The sequence below is a fragment of the Pteronotus mesoamericanus genome, unplaced genomic scaffold (genome assembly GCF_021234165.1).
Source record: "Pteronotus mesoamericanus isolate MK-2021 breed Mesoamerican mustached bat unplaced genomic scaffold, CSHL_Meso_final scaffold_21, whole genome shotgun sequence".
NCBI lineage: Eukaryota > Metazoa > Chordata > Mammalia > Chiroptera > Mormoopidae > Pteronotus > Pteronotus mesoamericanus.
Window position 1 is genome coordinate 11,434,402 of NW_026555310.1, and position 27,486 is coordinate 11,461,887.

The 27,486-nt window shown below is 38.3% G+C and overlaps 1 protein-coding gene across 2 annotated transcripts in view; it reads right to left on the reverse strand.

Moving 5' to 3' along the window:
* Positions 1–25,009, reverse strand: part of PDZRN4 (PDZ domain containing ring finger 4) — a 321,554-nt gene extending 296,545 nt beyond the window's left edge. Inside the window, exons 1-3 of one of the 2 annotated variants that reach the window (XM_054591230.1) lie at positions 24,380–25,009; positions 21,985–22,071; positions 20,076–20,174 (exon numbers count right to left, since the gene is read on the reverse strand). In XM_054591230.1, the coding sequence (XP_054447205.1) occupies positions 20,076–20,174; positions 21,985–22,071; positions 24,380–25,009 (816 nt within the window). Of the gene's footprint in view, positions 1–20,075; positions 20,184–21,984; positions 22,072–24,379 lie in introns of both variants that reach the window. The other variant, XM_054591229.1, reaches the window with a different exon arrangement.
* Positions 25,010–27,486: the final 2,477 nt, after the last annotated feature.

A 27,486-nucleotide genomic window follows, 5' to 3' on the forward strand; every position in this document is an offset into this window, starting at 1 on the left:
CCTGATTTATAAATAGGGTAACCATATAATTTAACATTAAATTGGAGCACTTTTAATAGTAGCAGGGCCATTATTAATCATGTTGCCAGACCAACAAGGTTGCCAAGGGCAACCCAGATGCATGGTCACTCTGCTTGTAAGATATTGAATGAATTAGCTTCTTCAAATGCTCCAACCCTTTCTGATCACCCTTCTCCTACCGGCTTTTTTTCAGTTCCTGTAATATACTGATTTTTCCTACCTCAGAGCTTTTGTACCTAATCACTTGTCTGTTTAAAAAATAATATCCCCAAATCTTTGCCTAACTCACACCTGTTCATGTTTCAAGTTATGCTACAAATATCGCTCTTCAAAAGGACGTCCTCAATCCCCCAAATGAAAACCACCCTCACCTCATTCCTGTTATTTCCTCAAGCAACACCTAAAACTTTTTTCTTAGAAACCTAACAAAGCAACTGTTGCTTTTTTTTTTTTTTTAGCTCATTTTCACCTAAAATAAACCCCTCCTCATGGTTCATTAACTTAGTTACACATTTGTATCCCAGGAGCTCTTTCCAAAATAAGGATAAAAAAAACTATCTTTATTTAAATCAAAGTGCTGACACGTTACTTCCTGATTTGGCAAAGGGAGAGGAAACACGCATGCACATGCCTGCGTGCACAAATACTCAAGAGAGGTCACTAGGTTTGCACACCTTCTTAACCTCATGAAACTTCCTCTGCACACTTTAAACTCCTAGGGCATGAAAAAATGAAGGTAAAACAATTCATTATCTTGTACATGTAAAATGTTTAGAAAAAAAATTCATTTTAACATTAAAACCCACAAACAAGAAGAAAAAATATTTGTAAAAATTAACCACCTTCACTTTCTTTCCTTAATATGGCCTCTTCTCCAGAAAATAAACAATAAGCATCTTGCTACTGAATTTTTTTATAGTAAAAAGGCCTACAGAGCATGTTTCCTACAGATCTGAGGTTCAGACTTTTATTAAACAAAAAATTTCATCTATTCTCTTAAGTTGTTTATATTACAAAGCCACCCCCATATCAGAATTAATCTGAATGTGGTAAAAGATGATGAAAGCAAACACAGGTTGTGATCATTCTAAAAGGTGAAGTTTTGCCAGCTGCTATCAGTTAAATAAGTGACAAAGATTAGAAGCTAAATCCCTAAAGTGATGCAAACAAATATTACTGACACGTGCAGTGCAAACTTCTTAGCAAAAAGTCATGAGGCTACACAGGTTGAGAAGGAGATTGCCTTACCTAAAAAGTTTCATATGGAAAGACATCAGGAATAGTAAACTTTGGGAACCATACTCTCAAAGCAGAAAACCTTCTTCAAGTTATACCTAGACTTGGATTTAAAATGTTCCCTTCAACCAAATAGTCAAGGCTTTATTGTAAAGCTTACACTTAAAGACCTCTGCTTTTAGCAGGTTAGACATTTCTAATACATTATGAATCCTTGGATTTAACCATTGGATCCCAGAGGAAACAACTGGAATGTAGGAAATTGTGGACACCAGATTAATGTTCATAAAGCTTAAAACTGGCAAAAGACAGAATATTCAGAACTAAGAATGAACCTGTCTTTTCCTTTTGTGGATGGTTTCCTTTGCTGTGCAAAAACTTTTTAGTCTGATGTAGCCCCATTTGTTTAATTTTCTTTTGCCTCCATTGCTCGAGGAAATAGATGAGAAAAAAATATTGCTACAAGAAATGTCTGAGATTTTACTGCCTATATTTTCTCTAGGACTTTCTTGTCTTTAATTCATTTTGAGTTTTTCTTGTGTATGGTGTAAAGAAGTGGTTTAGTTTCATTTCTTTGTGTTTATCTGCCCAATTTTCCTGACACCATTTACCGAATAGACTGTCTTTATCCCATTGTATTTTCTTGCCTCATTTGTCAAATATTAATTTACCATAAAGGTGTGAGTTTATTTCTGGGCTCTCTACTCCAGTAGTTCCATTGATCTATATGTCTGCTTTTATGCCAGTAACAATGGGAGGACATATTTGCCAATGATGCAACTGATAACAGTTAATATCCAAAATTTATAAAGAACTCAACACCAAAACCCCCAAAGAATCCAATTAAAAAATGGGCAAAGGGCCTGAATAGCAACTTCTCCAAAAAGGGTATACAGATGGCCAGTAGACATATGAAAAGATGTCCATGTCACTAATGATCAGAGAAATTCATATTAAAGCCACAGTGAGTTATTACCTCATATCTGTCAGAATGGCTATCATCAATAAATCAACACAGCAAGTGTTGGTGAGGATCTGGAGAAAAGGGAATCCTCACGCACTGTTGGTAAGAATGTAGATTGGTGCAGCCACTGTGGAAAATAGTATGGAGTTTCCTCAAAGAGCTAAAAAATGAAATTGCCTTATGACTGACCCACCAATCTTACTTCTGGGATTATATCCAAAGAAACTCGAAACACTGAGACAAAAGTATACAACCACCCCTATGTTCATTGCAGAGCTATTTACAACAGCCAAGAATTGAAAGCAACCCAAGTTCCCATCATTAGAAGAGTGAATAAAACGCTATGGTAAATTTACCCGGTGGAACACTACTCAGCAGTTAAACACACACACACACACACACACACACACACACACACACACACACACACAAAGAACTCTTAGCATTTGCAAAAGCATGGTATCATCTAAATTAGGCAGTCAGAGAAAGACAATACAATATGACTTCACTCATATGAGGAATCTAATGAAAAAAAATAAAAATAGAAACAGACTCAAAGATACAGAAAACAGACTGACAGCTGGGGGCTGGGTGAAATAGGTGAAAAAATTAAGCAAAACAAAACAACTCATAGGCACAGACAATAGTATGGTGATAACTAGAGGGAAAAGGGGGTGGGAGCAGGTAAAAGAAGGTCAGTGGGGGCTAAATAGTGATGAAGGAGACTTGACTTTGAGAGGTGAACACACGATACAATAAACAGATGATGAATTATAAAATCGTGCACGCGAAACCCATGTGATTTTATTAACCAATGTAATCCCAATAAATTTAATAAAAATATTTTTTTTAAAAAAGAATAAACCTATCTGTAACTTGTTCCACTAAATGTTTTGTAACATTTTAACATTTGTGTCTTTTAACAATAAAGTTATTACAAACTCTAAATACTACAAGAAAGACAGAATGATCACTGCATTTCCTTCATTTTTTAGTAAGCAGTAAATTAGGTTAATACTATAATTAACTTGAACTTTATTTCCTGGCTTAAAGAGTCGGCACCATCACCTCCATAAGGCTCCATGACATGTCCGTTCACAGTTATTACTGCTCCAGAAAAACCAACCCACATTTTCTCCTTGGACATAAACAAGTTGATTATAATAAAATTGATCCTTATCAAGTTTAAGTTGTTATTCATGGTATTCTTTAATTGTACTAATATATTTCATATAGCTTTTAGCATAGTGTTTACACACAATAAGGAGGCCATAAATATTAGAGTTATTATTGGCCTTTAAATAAATTATTGTTCCATTATTATAATGAAAGTAAACAGCCATTTGGTACATAATTTATATTATATGTTGAGATACAGCTTATGAGTTCTCTCTGTATCAGACACATGTGTACAAATTACAGTTCAATAATTTATTCCATACCACATGGTTCCACATTATAAAATATTATTTAATTATGTAATATATTGCTAGAGCATTCAGCATTTATTTTTACGTCTATTTGGAAATCATTTTTCAATTGTTTGCTTATGTAACAACTTTCAGCCAAACAATTCTTTCAGCTTTAAGGCACTATCTCACCATGTGTGTGCCTGGGAATTTACTTTCATCTGAGACCTGCCTTAGTATGCCTCAGTGACCTAATTCTGAACCAGTAGGATCTGACATTACTGGATTTCTAATGTGGACCAAAGAAAAATTATGCCTCTCTAAAAGGAGATATGCATTATAAAGTTCTGTCATATAAAAGGAAATCTCTTCTAAATAAAAGCTCAAGAAAGGAAAAAAAGGGAATTTTTCTTTGATCATTCTTATCTGTTGGAAAGAATTATGCTTCTGAAAAAATGACACCCACACATTCAGTCTGGTAAAAGGGTTTGTAACAGAATATCTAGACTAAAAATATTTGTTTGGGGATCATATTAATCTTTTTGACACTATAACAAAGAATTGTGAAGGGATACATACACAGCATAAGACCAGCTCTACAAAAACAGTATCATTAAAAATCGTATGCCAAGATGATCAAGTGTGCTAATGTCAAAAGAAACAAAACATTACTTCTTCTAGAAAAAGCTGAGTGAGGTAGGAAGGGCATAATCACTTTGTGATAGATAATATGTATAAAAGAAACTTAGGAAAGCTTTTTTTTCATCCATTTAGTATGTATTTATTGCATGCCTCACATATGCAAGGTATAAAGTTTTTTAATTTTATTTTCAAATTACAGTTGACATTCAATATTATTTTATATTAAAAGCATAGTTTTAACAGCAATGCTACCTTTGCTTTATTTTTATAACCTTGTGGGCATTAATTCATTCATCAAACAACTGAGTGCCACTGTGTGTCAGGCAGTGCAGAAAAAGGTAGGGTAGGACTTCTGTGGCCACCATGGCATAAACAGATACTTCCCAGAAAGGACACTGAAATGGCCAGTAAACATGCAAACTTGTTTAACTTCATTAGATAGCAAGAAAGTGTGCATACATCACTCTACTAGATGGTTTAAATTTTTAAAAAGAAACAAAACCACATCTTTGTGTGTATGTGCAGTAAATTGGAACTCTGACACTACTGGTAAGGATGCAAATTGTTACAACTTTTTAACAAATGTGTTTGGCAGTAATCACTGAAGCAGAGAATGCACATATGCACATCCTATAACTCTACAAAGTACAAATGTACTCCTGCAGGTGTGTGAGAGAGACAGAGATGCCTGCATATATTCACCAAAAGATGTATACAAGAATTGCTAGAGCACTATTATTGTACTAAAGAGTCTCAAGTTCTTTCACTTTTCAACCTATTTATACATCTCATTTTTCATTTCTTTTAATCATTGCTTTACCCATGTCATCCCCCTGCTCAAAAATGATCACTGACCCCGCCTTAGCCAAACATAAAATGACTTCCATTAATTTCGTCAAGATCTTAACTTCATGCATTATCTACCTTGAATCACCTATATATATAACTCAACAATAGGTAGTATTAGGTGATGGTTAAGGGCATAGACCCAAGAACTCTCAACATCATTAGTCATCAGGGAAGTGCAACTCAAAACCACGATGAGATATCATCTTACACCTGTTAGAATGACTATCACCAAGAATATAAGAGATAACAAATGTTGCTGAGGATGCGGAGAAAAGGGAACCTTTGGGCGCCATTCATGGAGCTGGTAAATTGCTGCAGCCACTATGGAAAACAATATGGACATTCCTCAAAAAATTAAAAATGGAACTACCATATGATCCAGCAACCCATTTCTGGGTGCATATCCAAAGAAATTAAAATAGGATATCAAAGAGCTATCTGAACTCCCATGTTCATTGCAGTACTATTCCCAATAGCCAAGACATGGAAACAATCTAAGTGTCCATCAACGAGTGACTGGATAAGGGATGATGCAGCACATACATACAATGAAATATCATTCAGCCATGGAAAAGAAAACCCTGCCATTCGGGACAGCGTGGGTGAACCTGGAGAGTGCTATACTGCTAAGTGAAAGAAGCCAGAGAAAGACAAATCCTGCATGGTGTACTTATATAAGGGACAAAAACACGTCAAATCCATAGAAACAGAGAATGGAAAATGGATTGTTTGATATGACTAACATTTATATTAATCAATGATTTCTTTTCTGAATATTATTTCATATGGTAAATTCATTGTTCCCTTTACTTAAATGGGATATATTATGTGGGTAAAATATCAAATGACCTAATTTTACATAAAAATACCTTAAAATGTATTTTAATGTAATATATTTTTCTAGCTATTCTGTGCTGGGTTTTATCCTAATTATAATATAAAAAGATAACTATTTCCCTATAAAGTGAGCAGCACAGTCAATTGCTTATTTAATCTTATGAGTTGGAGACTTACTCTTATACCTTTACAGCAATATGGAATTGTTAAAACAGATAATGAATAATGTCTATTCTTTGGGGCATTTTTTTTATGTGAAGATAATATAGAATCACCCAAGATACTGATTATAAAAGGAGTGATAAGCTTCTTTTTTTTAGAAAGATTTATTTATTTTCAGAGAGAAGAGAAGAGAGGGAGAAAGAGAAGGAAAGAAACATTGACAATCAGTTGCCTCTTGCACAGGCCCTCACGGGGGACCGACCTGCAGCCCAGGCCTGTGCCCTGGCCTGGAATTAAACCAGTGACCTTTAGCTTTGTGGGATGATGGTCAACCAAGTGAGCCACACCGATCAGGGCGATAAGCGCCTTCTCAAGAACACTGTTAACCACTAAAACAGAGGGAAGCTGAAAGGCACTGTCCATAAAGCCACTGGACTGTGATGTGACCAGGATAATTCACAGGGTTGAGATGATCAGGCACCAAATCCACCCACATTTCAGCTGCCCATTCCAGCTTTGTGATACTTTCACAGGAAGTGGAAAGAACAACATTTTAGAAATTAATGGAGAAGTTTCTATTCCTATCTGTAGTATCACACTATAATCTACTAAAAATATAATGGCAGGTATTCTACCAAAGGGCAACTTTCTTAAACTTGCTGTAAAGAGCTCCAAGCAACAAACTTTATGAGTTTTTCCTTAAACTTCTCAGAAAGTCTCCCAGCTGGGGCTACTGTTAATTATTCCAAGCAGCTCTCCTGATGAGAACTTCAAAGAGTTTTCCCGACTGCTCCTTAGTGCTCTAGGAAGCTTCTAACTCTGTCTCATCACCAAACCACTTATAAAACTTGGAACCATTGAAAACATCTTTCATCTCTTCTGTTCCTCTGCGGTTGATCATGTTTTTGTTCAATTCCATGTTCGGTCCAGTGCCATTTTCCACAAATCTGCTTTGCAGACCAGCATGTGATTTTAGGCAGTTTTACAAGTATTCAAGTTCAATAACAAAAAATATATATCAGGGTGAGGGCAAACACACATCTTCAGATCCAATTTGAGAATTTATATAAACAGAATTTGAAACATTGTATTATAGATGAGTTTTTTCTTACAGGCTAGAAGAAACAATGTAGAGAAATACAATTGTTTCAACCTATTATCACTAGATTGCACAGATTTTGAAACTTAAACAGTAAGTCTTTCCTTGTGATAAAGATGCAAAGAGAAGGACTAGGATATAACAGGGATGGCCTTCAAGGACTGCCCAACTGGCACCTCAAAAACTCTTTCATTTACATCATAATGCCTAAAATTCTGAGCTCAAGGTCTATACATTCCTGTACTCCATCAGAGAAAGTTAACAGAATGGCTGTAATTTGCAACACACGACTGTAAGAGCAGGAAGGGTGGCGGAGCTATCAAGTTCAATGTAATCCTAAACCACTTTTAAGAAACCTATACATTTGTGGCGGGAGAAGAACATCAAAGAATAAATACTCACCACAGCATATGAAAAGTACAGTGAAAGTGAGAGATATAAAAGTCTCCTGGCAACAGAGATAAGAGGATCATGCCCTTGGTAGATCTGAAGGGTATCTGGGAGTGGAGGATTTTTGAGGATACTCAGAAACATGCCAGTTCGAGAATAGATGTGGGGGTGAGAGCAGGGTCAGAACACAAGGTAAAAAGAAAAGAGGGAATAAAGGCAGAAAGGCATGGTGATAAGCAAGGGGAGGGGTTTCATGTTACTACAGTCTAGGGTCTGAAAGAGAAAATTGAAGAAAAAGAAAAAGAAAAAGGTTTCAAAGGTCCATTTTTACTTCTTTAATAAATTTAGATTGTATCCTGAGGACAGTGTAATGTTAGCGAAGGGCCTTAAGCAAAGGAAAAATAAATAAATAAAAGACAACCCTGAAAGTGGTAGGCAAGCCTAGTTGCAAATGGTTGAGACTGAGTGGAGGGAAAGTTTACTCCAGAAGCTACTGTGCTAGTCAAGGTGAAAATGATAAAAGCTTGGGAATCGTTCAGGCATTATCTCCAGGTAAAGTTCAGATAGGCCAGAGTGGGGCAAACTTATTATTCAAATATCTACTTGTATAAGACTTTAAAGACATTCTTTCCTAAAGACAAATGCTGTAGAGAAATAAGCAAATGAAAAAGAAGAATACCAGGCAGCTATGATTATTGAAGCAAAAAAAAAAAAGAGGAAGAGATAGTAAGACACTGCCTATTTTGAAGTTTTCCTGAAAATCAGCTCTGGAGCTCACTTTAAAATAAATCTCAATTAATATTTTATAGGGAGATTCTACTTCAAGATGTCAGTTTAGGAAGGGCCTGAACTCACCTCCTCCTACAGACACACCAAATCTATACTTACATATGAAACAATTTCCTCTGGAAAAACAAAGAAACAACCCCCCCCGCCACAGCACCCAGAAATGGCAGAGTGACCCCTTCACATCAGGAAATGAAAGGGGAATGACACAGAGGTTGGTAGGGAAAGCCCAGACGCATTTTTTGCCATAAACCCCATCCCTGGCACGGTGACTCACCATCAAGAGCTCAAATCTCTGGCCGCCTCCCTGAGCAGCAAAGGGTTTGTTCTCTACCTTGGGCACCCCAACTACTAAAACTGGCACCTGGGAGACCAGCCCCCACACCATCTGGCTTTGAAGACCAAAAAGGATCATATTCTTGAAACCCAAAGGGCTCCGCAAACTGAGAAACAGCTCCTAAAGGGCTCACGAGCAGACTCGCCTGCCCAGGTCCTAGCACAGAGGCAGCCCTGTGAAAAGTGCTCCGATTTTAAGTGAAAGAGACACATTGACTACTTTTGAAGTGTTGGTGTGAGGGGCAGGGCCTGCTGGGATACTGTCCAGGCACGGGGGCAATGGTGCCATCCCCCTGCTCCCTCTCTGCCTCACTACAGTTGGTAGGCACAGCCTGTTTCACTTCTGGTGGTGTCATCTTTATGCTTCCGCAGGTAGACGCCATCCTCCGCACTCTCCTTCTGCCTGTGGAAGCTGAGAAACCCCATCTTTCTCTTTTTTCTTTTCCTTTTCTTCTTCTTTATTCTTTTAAAATGTTTTCCTTTTTTTGGCACCCAGAGGGTGACATCTTTGCACTCTCCCTCTGCCTCAGTCCAGAGCACCACTATCTCCTGGAGGAGAATGTTTACACACATCTGGTGCCCTGATTTTACATCTGGTGACTCGATTTTTGGAACTGCTATGCGGGATACGCCCCTTGATTGCTCGGCTCTGGAGGCCAGGCAGGCTTGTGTTCCCGGGTCCCACAGGACTGTAACAATCCAAGAGATAGTTCTTAGCGGACGGCCACCCTCAGGGCACTGCATGGAGAGTGGACAGAAACAGGTCTGTAGTCTTCCTGAGCAAGAGGCCTGACGGCTTGTCCAGGAGCTGTGGCCTGAGGGGCAAGGAGCCTTCTCGCTCCGCACACTTCTAGAGGCCTCTGGAAGGGCTCTCGGGGAACAGAGGCCAGAGGATGCAATCTCAGCCTCCCCCTCAGCCTTGCTCTAGCTCCCCAGTGTCCTCCAGAAAGGAGCTTTTACCCTTGCCTGGTGTTCTGATTTTAGTGGCTACTGCCAGAGAATACCTGTCCATTGCCTGGTTCTAATGGCCCGAGGGGCATCTGCTTCAGGTTCTGCAAAACCAGTGGAGAACAAGTTCCTAAACAGCCACCACACCCAGGGCACAGAGGAGGCAACAGACCCAGGAGTTCAGTCTTCCTGTGAAAGAAGCCTATTAGCTTATCATCATAGCTGCAGCCTGAGGGGCAGGCTTCTAATTCAACACATATGTAGGGGCTGATGGTAAACCTTTCCTGAGACATTGGAGGGCAGGTACGACCTTTCCGTTCTCCCTCTCAGTTCTCCAGAGCACAGCATCTCTCAGAATGGAAGGCACATGTGTTGGTACCCCAGTTTTTACATCTGGTGCCCTGGTTTTGGTGGCTGCTTTTGCAGGGGATGCCGGTGGCCAAGAGGCTTGTGTTTCTGGGTCCTCTGGGCCTGTAACAATTGGAGTGACAGTTCTTGGCAGGTTACCACCACCAGGGCTGTACACAGAGAGCCATCTGAAACATACCCCGGCCCTTCTATGAAAGAGGCCGACTTGCTTGTCCTGAAGGTTCAGCCTTAGGGGCAGGCCTCAGGTTAGGGACACATCTAGAGGCGAAGGGAGCTGAAGTGTCCATCAGTAGATGAGTGGATAAAACAACTATGGGGCATTTACACAACGGAGTACTACTTGGCCATCAAAAAAAAAATTTTATCCTATGTGACAGCATGGATGGACCTAGGGAATATTATATTAAGTGAAATAAGCCAGTCAGAGAAAGACAAATACCACATGATTTCATTCATATGTGGAATCTAATGACCAAACTGAATGAACAAGTGAATCAGAGACAGACTCATAGCTGGAGGGCAGGCTGACAGCTGGGGGGTGGGGGGAGGTTAGTCCCTGGAGAGACTGAGCAAAAAGGCAAAAGCACTCATGGACAACAGCAGGGGGGGGGGAGAGAAGGGATAAATGGACTAAATGGTAATGGGGAAAAATATAATAAAGATTACTTTAAAAAATATGGAAGCTAAGGGAGTGCTCTCAGGGAACACGGGCCAGAAATTTGTTCTTTGTGCTCTCCCTCTGCCTCGCTAAAGCTCTGCAGCATCTCCCAAAAAGGAATTTAGACACTCACCTGGATTTCACAACTGCTACCCAGGGAAAACCTTTATAGCTCACCTGGCTCTGGTGGCCAGGACTTACACAGCTGTCCCAGAGGACTGTATATATTTGAATGTCTTAAAAGCTGCTACCTGAGGATCTGGCTTCCAATCAGCCTGAATCCAGGTACTGACTGAGATACTAAGATTCCACCCTAGGCTCTGGGATACTCACAGGCCTTGGCACATCCTGTATTAAAAATAAAATAGGATGCTTGGAGTCACAAATGTTTTAGTGACAACTAAGAGCTTGGGCAGGGTTGAATGACAGATTTCATCTCATATACTAAGCCAACCTTTCAAAACTGGGAAAAGTGGCTCTTTCATCTAAAGCAGGAAACAAACACAAAAATTAATAAAGGACTTTGTCCCAAATAAAAAAATAAGCAAGATAATACCTCTTAAAACAAACAAACAATGAAATAGAGACAAGCCCTGGCTGCGTAGCTCATCGGTTAGAGCAAGGTTGTGATTTCAATCACCCCCCGGTCAGGGCACACACAAAAATCAGCCAGTGAATGCACAAATAAGGGGGACAACAAGCCAGTATTTTTCTCTTTCTCTCTCTTCCTTCCTCTCTCGATAAAATCAGTTTAAAAAATTTAAATTAAAAAAAATCAGAAATAAATAATTTATTCAATAAAGAGTTCAAAGTAACGGTCATAAGTATGCTCACCAAACTTGGGAGAAGAATGGATGACCACAATTAAAACTTCCACAAAGAGAAAATATGAGAAGATAACAAACATAAGTTACAAGAAACAGAATGGCAAAGCTGAAGAATATAATAAACTGAACTGAAAAAAAGTTGTAGGGGTGTTCAACAGCAGATTAGATGGAGCAAAGGAAAGGACCAGTGAACTTGTAGATATGGCAGAATAACTCAGCCAATCAAAGTAGCAAAAACAAAAAAAGTGAAAATAGTTTATGGGACTTATGGGAAAATATAATACAAACTAAGATTTGCATTATAAAATTCACAGAAGGAAAAGAGAAAATGACAGGAAGTTTGTATGAAGAAATAATGATGAAAACTTTCCTAACTCAGGGAAAGAAATAAGCATCCAGATCCAGGAAGCCCAGAAAGTTCCAAAAACGATGGCGCCAAAGAGACCTACACCAAGACACATTATAAGTACAATCTGGAAAGCTAAGGACAAGGATAGAATTTCAGAAGCAAAGAGAAAGAAACAACTGGTTATGTATTAGGGAATCTCCATAAGACCATGGATAGATTCTTTAGCAAAAACCGTGCAGCCTATAGGGAGTGACATGATATAGCCAATGTGCTGAAAACACAAAACATAACAAAACAATACATTCCAACCAAGAGTACTTCACCTGGCAAAATTATCATTCAGAATTGGAGAAATAGTTTTTCAGAAAAGAGTTCATTGCCACTAAGTTAGCCATACAAGAAATGTTTAAGGGACTTCCTTGAGCTGAAAAGAAAGGATGCTAATTAGGAATAAGGAAACATATGAAAGTGTAAATCTCACTAGTAAGATAAATATATAGTAACGGATAATCACTTATAAAACTAATATGAAGGTTTAAAGATAAATATAGTAAAAATAATTGTACCTACAATTATTAGTTAAGGGATAAAAACATAAGATATAAAATTTGACATCAAAAACATAAAACGATGTGGGGGAGAGTAAAAATATAGAGCTTTAGAATGTGTTCAGAGTTGAATTGCTATAAATTTAAAACAACTGTTATATGTAAGCCTCATGGTAACCACAAAGCAAAATCTGTAGTAGTTACAAAAAAGATAATGAGAAAGGAATTTAAACATGCCACTAAATAAAACAATCAAACCACAATGGAAGAGAGCAAGAAAAGAGGAAAGAAGCAGACAAATTACGAAACAGTGAGAAAACAATTTTAAAAAATGACAATAAGTGTACACCAATCAATAATTACTTTAAAAGTGAAAACACTCAGTTTTCATTCAGTTTTCAGTTATGTTCTACTCAAAGAACATAAAGTGGCTGAACAGATTTAAAAAATTAAAACAAGGCCCATTTACATACTGCCCACAAAAGACTCACTTCAGACATAAGGCCACACACAGACTGAAAATGAGGGGATGGAAAGAAATATTCCATGCAAATTTAAACCAAAAGAAAGCTGAGGCAATGCATAATGATAAAGTGGCCAATCTTACAAGAGGATATAACATTTGTAAATATCTGTGCATCCAACATAGGTGTATGTAAATATATAAAGCAAACATTTACAGACATAAAAGGGGTAATAGGGAGCAATAAAATAATAGTAGGGGACTTAGTACCCTACTTACATAAATGGATAGATCATCCAGACAGAAAATCAGTAAGAAAACATCAGCCTTAAACAACAAATAAGTCTAGATGGACTTAACAGGCATCTGCAGAACATTCCATCCAAAAGCAACAGAATAAAATTGGGACTGTATTAAGCCAAAAGCTTCTGCACAGCAAGGAAAACATCAACAAAATGTATAGGTAGAAAATACTTTCAAGCCATATATCTGATTAGCGACTAATACTCAAAATATAAAGAAATCATACAACTCAATAGCCAAAAAGCACACAATCCAGTTAAAAAATGGGCAGAGGACCCGAATACATATTTTTCCAGAGAAGATATATAGATGGCCAACAGGTACATGAAAAGAAGCTCAAAATCACTATCAGGGAAATGCAAATCAAAACCACAGTGAAATATCATTTCATACCTGTTAGAATGGCAATTATCAAAAAGGGGAAAACATAATAAATGTTGGACAGGATGGAGAAAAGGGAACACTTGTGAATTCTTGGTGAGAATGTAAATTGGTATAATCTCTATGGAAAACAATATGGAGTTCCCTCTGAAAATTAAAAACAGAATGACTATATTATCTAGCAATTCCATTTCTGGTTATATATTCAAAGAAAACAAAAATACTAACTTAAAAAGATATATGTACCCTTATCTTCATTGCTGCATTATTTATAATAGCCAAGACATGGAGATAACCCAAATGTGCATCAGCAGATGACTAAAGAAAGAAAATGTGTTATATATACACAATGGAGTATTATCCAACCACAAAGAAGAATGAAATCTTGGCATATGCAACAACATGAATGGACCTTGAGGGCATTATGTTAAGTCAAAGAAGTCTTGACAGAGAAAGAAAATAATGTATTTTCTCACTTAGATGTGGAATTGAACAAAATAAAACAAACAAATAACAAAAACAAGCTCATAGATACAGAGAACAGATTGGTGGTTGACGGAGGCAGGGGGTGGGGGGTTGAGTGAAGTGGGTGCAGGGTGTCAAAAGGCGCAAACTTCAGTAAAAAACAAATCATGGGTTGTCGTGTACAGCATGGTGGCTATAGTTAGTAATACTGTACTGCGTATTTGAAAGTTGCTAAGAGAGTAGATCTTAAAACTTCTAATCATGAGAAAATAAATTCTGTAAAAAGAGACTTATTGTGGTGATCATTTCACAATATATACAAGTTCCAAATCATTATGTTCTACACCTGAAACTAATATAATGCTGTATGTAATTATACTTGAATAAAATGTCACATAAATAAAATAAAATAATGTTATAAGTATTCTGATGTGATTTTGTAGCACAGAACAATGCGGAGAGTAGGAACTACAGCCCGAGCCTCTGCCAGAAATGCCACCTGCAGTTGTGCGGTGCATAACCTGCACAAGCAGATGCGTGGCCCCGTGTCCTTTCTCAGAAGTTTAGCGCTCAAAAAGACAAACAAAGTTCATCTCTTATAAATAAAAATAAGTAAAATGGTGCTTAACACAATAAAACTCAATGGTGTAAACACCTTTCCAGACTCTTTTGTAAACTAAAATAAAATTGTATTTATTAACAATGGAAATTCAGTGGAGTGGGAGAACACTATGAATATCAAGATGGAAAATCTAGGAACTAGCTATTGTTGCACATGTAGTTACAGACAAACAAAACTCCTGAAAATAACAGAAGTTGAGAAAACTTTGAGAGATAACCCACTACACACTCAAGGCCAAGGCCCAAGTTCAAAGTCTGCGCCCCTTCCTGAAACTATGATGCTGTCTTACATCCACAGATTCTACTATTTTATAAACTAACCTGTCCCGATTTCTCAAAAAGAATTGAATTACTGCTTGGAGAACAAGAAAACTAGGTTAAACCTGTAGTGTCATTCCACTAAGACAAGATGGTGATGCCCATTTATGTTTGAAACAACTGAAGAAGCAATAGCCTATTTGCCCCATGGGCAGAAATCAGCACCTCTACACTATGAATTACCTGAGGGCAGACGATGGATCTTACTGGTCCTTCATAGCACAAAGTATGCCAACTGGCACCGACAGGAAATTAGTAAATACTTGTTGAGTAACTAAGTTAAATCATGAGTGTATAAAGTTTTCCCCCACAGCCCTTTTTGAACCCAACTGTCCATATGAATATGTGAAAATTGTACGACTTAAAACTTCCTACACTTGCTCATCCAAACTGCAGTATCTATGGAAATGGGAATCATTGAAAGCTGGGAGAAGGTGACCTGGCCCCGCCAAGGAAGGAAAACACCCACCTCTCTCTTGTCTCAGTGCTCCAGAGAACCATCTACTTGCATAAGCTGGAGGGGACACAGCAGGCTCACAATGGTGGGTTCGAAGAACCTGCCCTGTGCCAGCGCTTCGTGTACACAGTAACTGTGAACAGAAACTGAGGCACAGCTGGCTTGCTCAAGGCCACACAGTCTCAAGAGGCAGAAGATGAACTTCAGCCAGCTCTCCTCAATTTCAGTCTTCATGCTCTTCCCACTACACCACAGTAATTTTCAAAGCACATTACATATGCAATTATATAATGATAACTATATCATGATGTTAAAACTACAGTCAATTTAAGTAACATTTAACCATGATTATAAATCTCATTACAATGTGATTCTTTACTTGCATTAACACGATTGCTTTTAGTTCTTCCTTAAGTCTTTCAATCAGTCAATGTTGTTTGAATAGCTAAAGTACACTTTTAAAATGTAAAATGATGATTTTTTTTAAAAAGAGTTCAGTGATGTGTTTGAATTAAACAGCAATTTGTCAAAAAATGAATGGCCCACCAGACTTACAAGCGATCTACAAAACTTGTAAATGTTTTTTATGTACACACAAATTGGCACGGCTGCTCTGTGAGGTAGTAAGGTCTACTGTGCATCAGGCACATACAGACAAAACACATTGTAGATCTGCTTCAACAGCATTCCTGAATGTTCAGCTCCAATCTATTTAAATTTTTAGTGTTAACAGCTGTAAAGGAACTGTACAGAGCCTTAGGCAAATAAACTTGATAACCAGCAAAGATTTTTACTATAGCAATGCAGAGAGTAATGACATAAAATGTGGAAGATAGAAGCTTCCAGAAGAAAAAAGAAGTGTAGTTGGCAGTGTGAAGTAGTTAAGATATTTTTGTTGAGACATTACATTTGTAAAGTTCTTCCTGCTACTACTTTCTAGAAAGTGCTACCCTGACATTGTTCAGTGTGGGAACTATTTCTAAAATAAATGAAAAGCCCTTGTGTGCTACATTTCATCATGACTTCAAGCTAAATAAACAGAAGAGATTTTAATATATACACCAATAAAAAGCCTGCTTTCTGCTCCAAACTGGTCTTGTCATAGACTGCACAGACCTCCACCCTCATTCCCTGGTCTCCAGAAGCTGAGAGAAGCTTGGACTCTCCTGCCACACAGCCTTGGCTAGGAGCTGGGGGAGGGGCAAGGAGAAGAAAGTGTGAACTGAGACCCATGGATGACTATCCACCCTTCTATTCACTTTCCCACTCTGGGGTTATGATTGCATGGCCTGCTATCGGCATCACGGAAATGGTAATAGAGACAGGGTTATGACAGCAGCAGTGAACTTTGATTCTCCACTCCCTCCCACCTGCCCCTCAGGCATCTCATACGATGGTAACCACAGTAATGGTGTTGCCCTCTTAGAGAATTGGACCTAAGCCTCTGATAGTATCAAGGATCTTCTGTGGTTCTTTTTGAGTCTGGAAGTGGTGAAAAACGGCTTTTATTTGGATGTACACTCTGGTGAATTCCTGTTCTAAGTAAACTTCTGTGATGTTTCAAAATGCCTTGGAAATTATCTTCTGCCTGTTCAGTCTCCAGTGATACTTTAGCACCTAATGGTGTAACTCAAATATCACAACTGATTTCTTTTCTGAAGCTACACACCTAACTATTTTAATGAATGTGTAAATATCTGGAAAGTGATAAACATGGTTGCTAATGGAATTGACTCCAAGATTGAATTTGCCTTGTATTATGTGAGAAATATGACATAGCTATACTTAGTGACTATGATTTTTTTCTTTTATAATTCTTGCATTTATTTGATACATTTCAGTAGAATGCAGCATGTTTAAAATATTATTTTGGGAGCTGTTAGCTTTTGTTAAACTTTGACAAAATTATTATATCTCGTATTTTCATTAGAATTAGCAAAATCTCTTTAATCAATAGAACCACATCTTTAATAACATATCTACTTTCTCCTTCAACTGAATGATTTAAGAAAATTTTTTATTTAATAAGAACAATTCAGAACCTGTGGTAATGTGTGCTATAAGCAATTAACTTGCCAAAATATTTTTAGCATATCTTGATTGTAATAAAAAATGAACTAATAGTTTCTTTTTTATTTCAGTCACATATCACTGAATTCAAAGCACTAAGTAATGTGTCAGACTGTGGCAGGTAGGTCATATGAGTAGTTTCATAATATATGAACTATTGGTGCACTTTATACTGCTAACAAATTAATTTGTTGCACCAGGTTTAAATCAGCATGGCCATTTTAAATTCTAATGCATACAAAACAAATTATTGAGCACAAGAAATGGAAAAGACATTACTCTATTTTAAAACTGTTTTTCTCCTTCTGCATATTTTAAATTAATTAATATATTTCTTATCAGTTTCCTATTACTATAAAATGTGTAAAATTGGTAGCACAGTGGCAGAGGAGCTAAAATAACTGACAAGCATCAAATATTTCTAACTTTAATTGGTATATCTGGATCTTTTATACACATATGCACAAGTACAAACATGCTACTCATTTAAATATGTATATATTAAATAAAGTTACACAAATATCTATTTACTTTAAAAAGCTTACAGTATCATGGAATGACTAAATATGTGAGATTTATTTCTAATAATCTCCCTTCCAAAATATTTCATGCTATTTAAGACAATATTCCAGGAATATACATATCATCTAACATATTTTTTAACAGCAAATGTTGTCACATGACTCTATTTTAGAACTATAACAAAAATATGCATATTACCAGTATACTCTGGCATAAAATCTACATTGATAAATTCTATCAAAGAGGCAAATTTCAACCTCTCATTATTTGCTAATATATACACATCAAGGTGAAATAATACTATTGTGACAGCTAGTTATAAATCATAATTTAGATTTTCATGGTTGATATCTTTGATTTTATCTTATATCATTTCAATGAGGTTATTTTGGACATATATTAGTAACAGCATTAGATAGATGTCTAGATGCACTTCATTTGTCAGCCACATTCTTGATACTATTATCTCTCTACATTAATAAAACCAATACATTTTTAAGAGAAGTGCTATGTCACAATATAAAAGACAGATTATCCCTCCTCTTTTTTAATGCAACATTAATAAAGCAAACATAACATTGTTACCTAGCTAAAATAAATTATGTTCTAAATCCCTAGTATGTGTTTCTGCTGTGTGTATGTATGTGCTAATTGTATTCAGTTCCAACGGCTTTTCTAATAGTATCAAACGCAGGCAGTTAAATGGAAATTGAAATCCTGTTAAATGGAAAAACCAAAAGGCTTTAGAGAAAAGACAGGAAAAAAAGACAATCTTTTTGTTTAAATTATGTTGCCCTTTTAATTATACTGCACAAATACAAGTAGGAATAGAAAAATTCTAACATTAAAAACTGCAATATAAATGGTCCCCCTGGGCAAACTGTCAAGACAACCTGGATAGCATCAGAGAAAGCGGGCCTTTCTTTTTTTGGCTACGCAACTGGAAGGACAGAAGTGCGCTACGAGGGGCCTCTTCCGATAAAAACCGCAGTTTTTCAGCCAAAGCATCTCTTCTGTCTTCCTCAAAGTGCCTATTCAGCTAATTTACAAATGTGAGTTCTTTTCTTCCAAAACAGAAAACTATTGGCTCTTCTATACTGTTTACCCCTATCCTAGAATAAATTATTCAAAATTCAACTTTTTTAAAACAGATAATGCATGAAGATCTAAAACTTTATTCAGAGTTTAATAAAGGAAAAGAGTTTCCATCAAGATAGTTTACATAAACTATCAGAAAGAGAGCACACCCAATCATATAATCTAGAATGAACAGAATTTTCCCAAAAGAATAGTGGAGTCAAATACATCTTCCAAATTTCTAATACATTGGAGATAACTCCATTGATAAAATATCCTAAGCATATTCAGTAACACTAAATAATACTATCTCAACTAGTTAAAATTTCAAAACACTGATTTGGTGAATGGCAGTGACTCAAAATTCTATTATCATAGCCCAAATGTCACTAACTTGAAAGTATTAACTTTGGCAATCCCAAATATAACAATACAGCTACAATGTACACTAGAGAAAATGAAGCGTTTTCACCAGGTTTTTGCAATAGGAAATAAAAAAAACCTGCTTCCTTTTATTCATGTAAAAAAAGACATGAAGGAGATAACCTTATTAAACTAACAATGGTAAAATAAATTTTATGAATAATTTCAAACTCTACATATAACATACCAATATCAAGTTTAAAAACAGTAATATTTCCTTATTAAAAATGTCCTTCAGCAGATATTTATCATCCTTTTTTTGAAATGTTATAAAAATTAATCCCTTAATTATCACACAACTACCTTCACAGTTAATGGGGACAATTATTAAAACAGAGATATTCATTAATACATTTAGAAACTTCAGGTGAATTATTATCTTATTCCAATAACTAATGATGGATACAGGTGAGATACATACTATATGCTCAAGTTAGATATACATGCTAACGAGTACTACACCACAAAGAATCAGTAAATTTAGCAATGTAAAATGTCCCAATATTTCTGCCATGAATTATGTTTGTGCTTTAGTATTGTCTTACCTCAATGATTTTGTCATGAATTTCCAGGCCATCTGCTCTGTCAGCAGGTCCATTTTCCAAAATTTTTGAGACATAAATCCCTTCTGTTGATATTTCTTCCTGATTATTCTATTAAAAAAAATAACCATTAGCAGGAAGAAAGATGTAAACAAAATTTTAAGTTGGGTGAAGGACAGGTTAGGGAGTGTCACACTGTCAGTCCTCCTTAACGTGAAACTCTCTTCTTCAGTTGAGGATTTGACACTGAATTTTAACTTAACATCAGTCTTTAATCAAGATGGCAACTTCAAAGAACAAGTCCGGCATCTCTGACCAGATTATCTGTTTCCCTCATGTTTCTGAGGATACACAAGAAGCCATGGGGAAAGGGCATGTATGCTTTATAAAACATCTCACTTCTAAGAAGAGGTGCAATTAAAAGGGTTGTAAGTTAAAGAAAACAAAAAGGATATCCAGCCTCACTATACAATTGGTTTGGGGTGTGATCATAGTTTTGAAAATATAATTGAGCCTCATGATGTGACATTTGGAAACATAGGTCTGTTCCCTGTCACAGGGAAGACTGGGAGCTTGCCCAAGTGTGAAATCCCAGAACAACTCTAAACTGCAAGAGAAGCTACTCAAAGCTAATCTTTACCCATTTCCAGGTGTAATGGGCCCAATGATTAGTTAAACCCCAAACAGATAGCCAATATGGTAAAAGTAGGACATTGTAGCTAGTCTCAGGAAACCAATTACATAATAGAATTTATTTAGGAAAAATGCTCAATACCCTACAATAATATGTTGTATAATTTTAAATGTCATTTTACCTCATGGCAGTTTAAATAAAATTATTTCTCCTTAATTACCCTTCCTTAACATTTTAAGAGGCTCTAAAAAACGGCCAATGTCATCTAAATGTCAAACACCTAACTGACATTTATAACAATATTCCTTAGGGGAAAATGAAACAAAATGATATGAAAAAGATGTTCATTTTTCCCATAACAAGTGGGGGCTGTTCTAGAAACAGAAGCAAAGCAGTTGTTAGTTGCTAGGTTTTTGAAATACTAAACACTGGGAGGAAATATGTCACTGCCATCCTGACCTGAACAGAGCATATGGCCAACAACTCCAAGACAACATCTGCAACACAGCGTGCAAAAACGTCATGGCAGTTCACTGGGAAAATTAAAGAACACAATTTTTTGAAAAAACTTACCACTTTTTTTCTAGTTACGGTGCAGGTTAAGTTGATGTAGCATTTAAAGGATATAAAGAACTTTGCAACTACAGTGTACAGTGTAAGTTTATAACCCATGCATTTTGAAAACAATTGGCATCCATGTAGAAAGCAATATTCATTCAGTTAAATAAAGGATTCGACTTGGGGAGCCAAAAATATTTCAAATCTACTCTTGTTTTTTAACATGGCGTTTCCTAGGTAATTGTGAAAACAATAATTCTTATTTCAAAACTTATTTTAACTCTTCATTTACTCATTCAACATATATTATATACTGCCTGGTCTGTATAAGCATCCAAAAAATGATCAATTTAACACATTAAATAGGGGGTACAAGTAGGCAATACAATGGCCTAATATTAGTAAATGGAAATTGCCTATACACATTATTGTGAAATAGGTTTGTTGAAGAAATTTGCCAATGGGGCTAAACAATGTAGATAAAATGCAAAGTGTACTGTTTTTTTTTTAATTAGCAAAGAGAAACAAGGTTTTCAGCTGTTTTGTTTTTCTAAAAATATATATATACTGAAATATTTGCATTAAGGAATCTATTTGATTACAAGCAGGATTTTAAAGATCAAATCACCTGTTTTTCTTACTCAAAATCTACAAATGAAAGCTAAGTTTTGTATTATTTTATAAGCAAAGAGTGAGCTATGCATTAACAAGGCGGGTTACCTGATTTGGTCGACCTCCTATAATATTAAATCCCAAAGTGTCATTTTCTCTTTCTAAAACAATGGTGAATGGCTTATATTCTCCATCCTGGAAGAAAGGGGATAACAAACTAAGTAAAAATATTAAAAAAGAATAAATGCTAGAGTAATGCTTCCCCCCCCCCGCAAATAAATTAACATTTGAAAAGAGGAAAACCTTAAAATTAAGAATGGTTGAATTTGAGAGGTTACTTTCTTCCTGCACTATCTTTGAAAGTATGTATTTTCAGGGAACAACCATGCTTCTGAGAAAAATAACTAATTTCAACTAAATGGCATTTCATTTTTACACATGCAGCTTTTATACTAATGTGTTCATCATCTAACTCTGACTTCACTGTAATTTAAAACAGGTTTCTGGTTTAGCCCTGCAGGTTAAAGAAGTGCTATTATTCTTTTCCTTTATTACAGAGGAGTAAAATAAATCGTGAAAGTATCTGAGAATTTTTTATGTAAAAATTTCACTTCAGAAAGTCACAAGGAATAGTGAACTATTCATAAATGTCTTCAACTGTACTATTTGGATTACTATTGTAAATGCAGGATCTGACAGATTACAGTTATCTTAACTGTAAATATTCTTATCTGATTTTCCATAACTCTTGGAGAATTTTTAAAAAACAGGATTTTTGACAAGTGAAGTAGTATTTCTCTCCCAATGGCTCAATTGGAGTAAAGCACAGAAATTATATCTACAACCTGTTTATTAGTAAAGACCAATTGTAAAAACAAGATAAAATAGCGCCAGACTAGATGGGTTTTATTTTTGGCTGTGGATATTATTAAGTACCCTAGAATATTATATATTCAGTAATTACTTCTGAATGATAAAAATCTCATAAGCATCATCACCATTACAACCACCATCACCACCTTTTCCCAGGAGCTTTTCCCAAGCAGTGCACACAGCAGCCCCTACTGGTAGTGGGAAAACATTTCTGAGGAGCACAGAGAAGCCTTCTGATAATTAAGTCTGCAAATCACGGGCGGGCAGTTTTTCCTCACTTCTCAGAACAATAGCTTGACTTGTTGAATGACTTCTGCCATATACTTCTAGCTGTTGCTCTTTTCCATCAGCCATTGCTTCCCTAAGAACTTGAAACCTGAACTGGCACTACAGAGAGTATTTCTGTGCTTCTCTCTGGCTCTTGGCATTTTTTAAATTTACCTGTTTAAATAGGATAGAGAAAGAATCATAGCATCCAGTCTTTTAACTGGATGCCTCTGTTTATCAATCAGAGTAGGAACATTCTAGTCCCTCACATTTCAATTTTCAAGGCCAGAAGCTTTTTAATCCCATGCCTGAGTTGGAGGCAGTCCCAAGTGGGAATCATCCTGGGTTGCCCCTCCCCAGGACGCTGAAGAATGAAAACAGCTCCTTGAATGGAGTGCAAGTTGTGCTAAATCCCTGCTCACCATGGCAGCGACCAGCAATGTCAAACACTGTGCAGAAGTCCTCCAGAAGAGAAGTAACAGCTTTATAAACAAGCCTCTTCACGAGGGGTGCTGCAAAGAGGCTTGTTTATTCGGTCGAAAAGCGGGCAGCCCACGAGCGCAGTTCGGGGCCAGCAGCTTCGACAAAGAAGGGAAACAGCCGCTGCCCTGGGGCTCCTCTGACCGCAGATGGTTGTGGCTGCTCTCAGACTTGGTTCCCCAAGTCACACATACACACTCCAGCATTAATGAAACACGAAGGCACGCAAGGGCTATTTAGGGAAGGTCAGGGTAATGAAAATAACTCTGCAGATCTAAAAAAAAACAAACCCCCAAAACACCCCCCCCCAAAACTCATATCTTCATCTTTTAACTCTAGTTCCCCACATCTCTGACAGTCCCTGTACTGTGTAGAGAGGGTGGCTGATGTGGGCAGTCTGACAGGGGAAACTAAGTCATTCAGAGCCAAAGGTGTGGGACTGCCCAGGCCGCAGAGATGCTGGAGCAGCGGGAGAGGGGAGGCAGGGTCGGAGAGGTCCCTGCTTCCTGGCTTGTCTTTCTCTGCCTTCAGGTATGGGCCAACGTACAAAATAGAGGTAGGCAGGAGACTGAAAAAATGGGCAGCAAGTTTCTGGATGAGAAAATGAGTTTCCTTAATTCATCCTTCTTCGTGGAAAAGTTGGAATTGAAACTGATTAACTCTTTCCGATCCTAATATAAGGAGAGGGAGCAATCCTTGTTAATTGCATTACTAATATATTAGAAAGATAAATGATAGGACGGTAAGATCAGAGCGGATGGGTGCTTCCCACTGCATGATAAGGGTCTCTCACTTTCCACGGGAATCCTGAAGTACAGAAAGAACCGTTCCTCTTTCCACCCCAATCGATCATTCCCCGGGTGCCCTATCCCTCTGCGCTTACCGGGCCGTGGCCGCCGCTCAGGTCCCTGGCGAAGTTGCGGACGTGAGCCATGTACTGGGTGAACTTCTCCTGGTACCTGCGGGCCGTGAGCTGCACCTCGCCCTGCAGCGCCTTCTCGCGCCGCCTCCAGGCGAGCACTCGAGGCCCGGGCCCCCGCCCGCTCCCGCAGCGGCCGCCCGGCAGCCCCCCGCGCGCGCTCCCGCCCCGGGCGGCCCTGGGCGCAGTGCCGCAGCCCCCCCGCGCGGGCACGTCCTTGCCTCCGCGGCCGCCCGGCCCCAAGACGCAGCCCCAGCGGCGGCGGCGGGAAGGGCCAAAGTCGCAGCGCTCGAGGTGCGCCGCCAGCTCGTGCAGCGGGATAGAGCGGCCGCAGCCGCCGGTGCGGTAGTCACACCGGATGCGCAGCTTGTGGATGAGGCTGCGCAGAGGCAGCACCCGGTACAGCTCGCCGGGAGCCAAGGGCTGGCACTGCAGCGGGCACCGGCGCCGCCGCGCTGCCCAGGGCAGCAGGCAGCCAGCGCAGAAGACGTGCCCGCAAGGCGTGCACAGGGGTTCCTCCAGCACCTGGCCGCACAGTTTGCACTCGAAATCCGGGTCCACGGCTTCGGCGAAGCGCTCCAGGGCAAAGCCCATGGCAGGGATGAGAAGAACTGGGAAGAGAAGGCGGAGTCCACTTTCTCCGAAACCTCTTGTCTCCCCGAAATACCCCCTGGACGGCGCTCTCTCGGCGGCCCTGACCGCTCGGAAGGGAGGAGGTGAAAGGTGGGGGGTTGTGCTCTGAGTTTGGCTGGAAGTTTTCAGGCTCCAGCTAAGTCCCTTGGTTCCGCCGTATTGACTCTAATAGACGCCACCTCAAGTGACGCCTCCCCCCCATTCGCTGCTCTGCAATTTATATTCTTTCAAATTTTGTCCGCGGAGAGCTGAGGCTAGCTTACAATAGCTCTTAAGAAAACTGTACTGCTTGAGAGAACTTCAAGCAGTCTTCGTGCTGAGCTGGTAACGGGCTAAACGCAGATGTTGAGAAATAACTTTTAACCCCACCTGAATATAAGGTCCTGGAAAGCAGACTCTTTGTCCATGAGGTTTTCCGTTGAATCCTCATGGCTCCGCATCAAGTCGCTCTTCAATAAATGTGTTTTAATTAGATGCACTGTCGTTCTTTCAAATCAGCCAATTACAAAATCACCAGCTCAGTGTGCCTGCCACTTTAGGAAAATCACTATGAGGTACCTACCGAACCAGTCTTCTCAAATCGCGGTCCAGAGATCAGGTGAGTGTAGTGAGGAGCGATGATGACTGGCAGCAACGATGGGGAAAAGGCCAGGTGCTCGCCTTAGGAAACCTCTCTTAAGAAGTCGAACCGCCTTTCAAGGCCTCGGACCGACCGTGGGCGTAGGCTGGGTTTCTGTTCCTGAGCAGTCCGACTCCAGGGGTTCAGTCACCGCACCGTCCAATCTTCTACTTCCACAGGCATTTACCGCTGGGAAGAGAATGCGATCATTTGGGCACCTGGAAAGGAAAAAAGCAGTGAAATAACAAATAAAATCATAATAGTTGCTTCCCTCTATTTAACCTGAATATACAGCTTAAGTCCAAACTGCCTCCTCCTCCAGTTTGACCTTTCAAAGTGTGTGGCACTTTGCAGCAAGGAGTGCCTCCAAACTCTCCCTACCCAGCTTCTTTCGCCAGCTTCTGAAACTTAGGAACGCAAAGCAACACTATCACCTGGATACACACCACTTCCTGCCTTATTCTGAAGCCACTTCCCCACGCTTAGGACGAGCTTCCTAAATTGATCATTGATGATTCCTCATTGCCAGTTGAGCATTGTTCCCAGAAAGCTGTGTACTTTTGTATAGGACGAGGAGCTATCAGTTGAAACGCAGGAACAAGGCTCCAGTCTTTATTCGTGGAGCTAAGGGAAGAATTAGCAACGGCTAATAATAGAGGCTAATAAGAACCTTCTGAGCCTTCTTTCTGTTTGAAAGATGAGATTTTATTAGAGTAGTTCAATAGCAGTGGCAAATATCAAATAGCAAATATCTGGAGTGGCTTGCCAGATATTTGATATGCATTTAAACTTGTTTCAAAATAAGATGCTATATTCCACATTTTATTCATATAGATATATGATAAGGTAACATTTGCCACGATGCTCTAAATTGCCCCCTTCCTTTGGCTTTTTGCCAAGTAAACAAACAATAAATTTCAAAATCAATAAGAAATCATTTAAACATTAAGAGCATGAACATATTCTTGTGAATTGTATAGGCCATAAAAAGGAGAACGTTATAGAATTTATTCAAATAATCTGGGCCACAGGGTTCTATTTCATTTTTTGTGTTGTTGCTGTTATACAAAAACCTATGATAGCTGTGACTTTATAGCTAGGGTATACAATAAACATACTGGCAGGGGAAATTTTTTTTTTTAAGAGAGAGAGAAGGGATGAAATCTGAAAATGTTCAGTTGAGAGATTAGGAAAATGAGATCTGAAGTCACTTGAAAAGAAAAAAATACAACAATGCTTATATGATGAGTTTGGTCCACCCATGCAATTCCTGTAGCAAAAGTAGGGTCATGAGCAGGTTATGGTATGAGTAATTCCAGGATGTATAACATTTTGACCGTTGAAGAGAAGATGGATGTCCACAGAGAATAACAAGCTCAAAAATGAGAACATGTGTAGTGAAGCCAAGTAATGAAGTAGGCCAAAAGGAAGCTTAGGAAAATCTTTTACATGAGAAAATGTAAACTTGTGTGCTTCCAAGAGAGTTAAGTACCAGGACAAAAACATTATGAGTTGAACATCGAGGAAATAGATATCTAAGTGAGGGTCATGGACTTTTCCCATATGAAGACATTGTGACATAGTAAATCTGTGACATCAGTTGAGCTAGATAGTCTGATTTCACTTCTCAGACTATAACAGATTATTCTATATATTAGGAAAATTGTAATGTCTCAGAAAAGCTTGGATGAGCTAGGAATCTGGAACCCAAGTAGACTGAAATAATAACCAGGTAAACAAAGAACACACGTCAAATAAGTTTAAAATATGCACAAACGTTTCAGCGAAACAGATCTAGTAACACTTATGTACCTTTTAG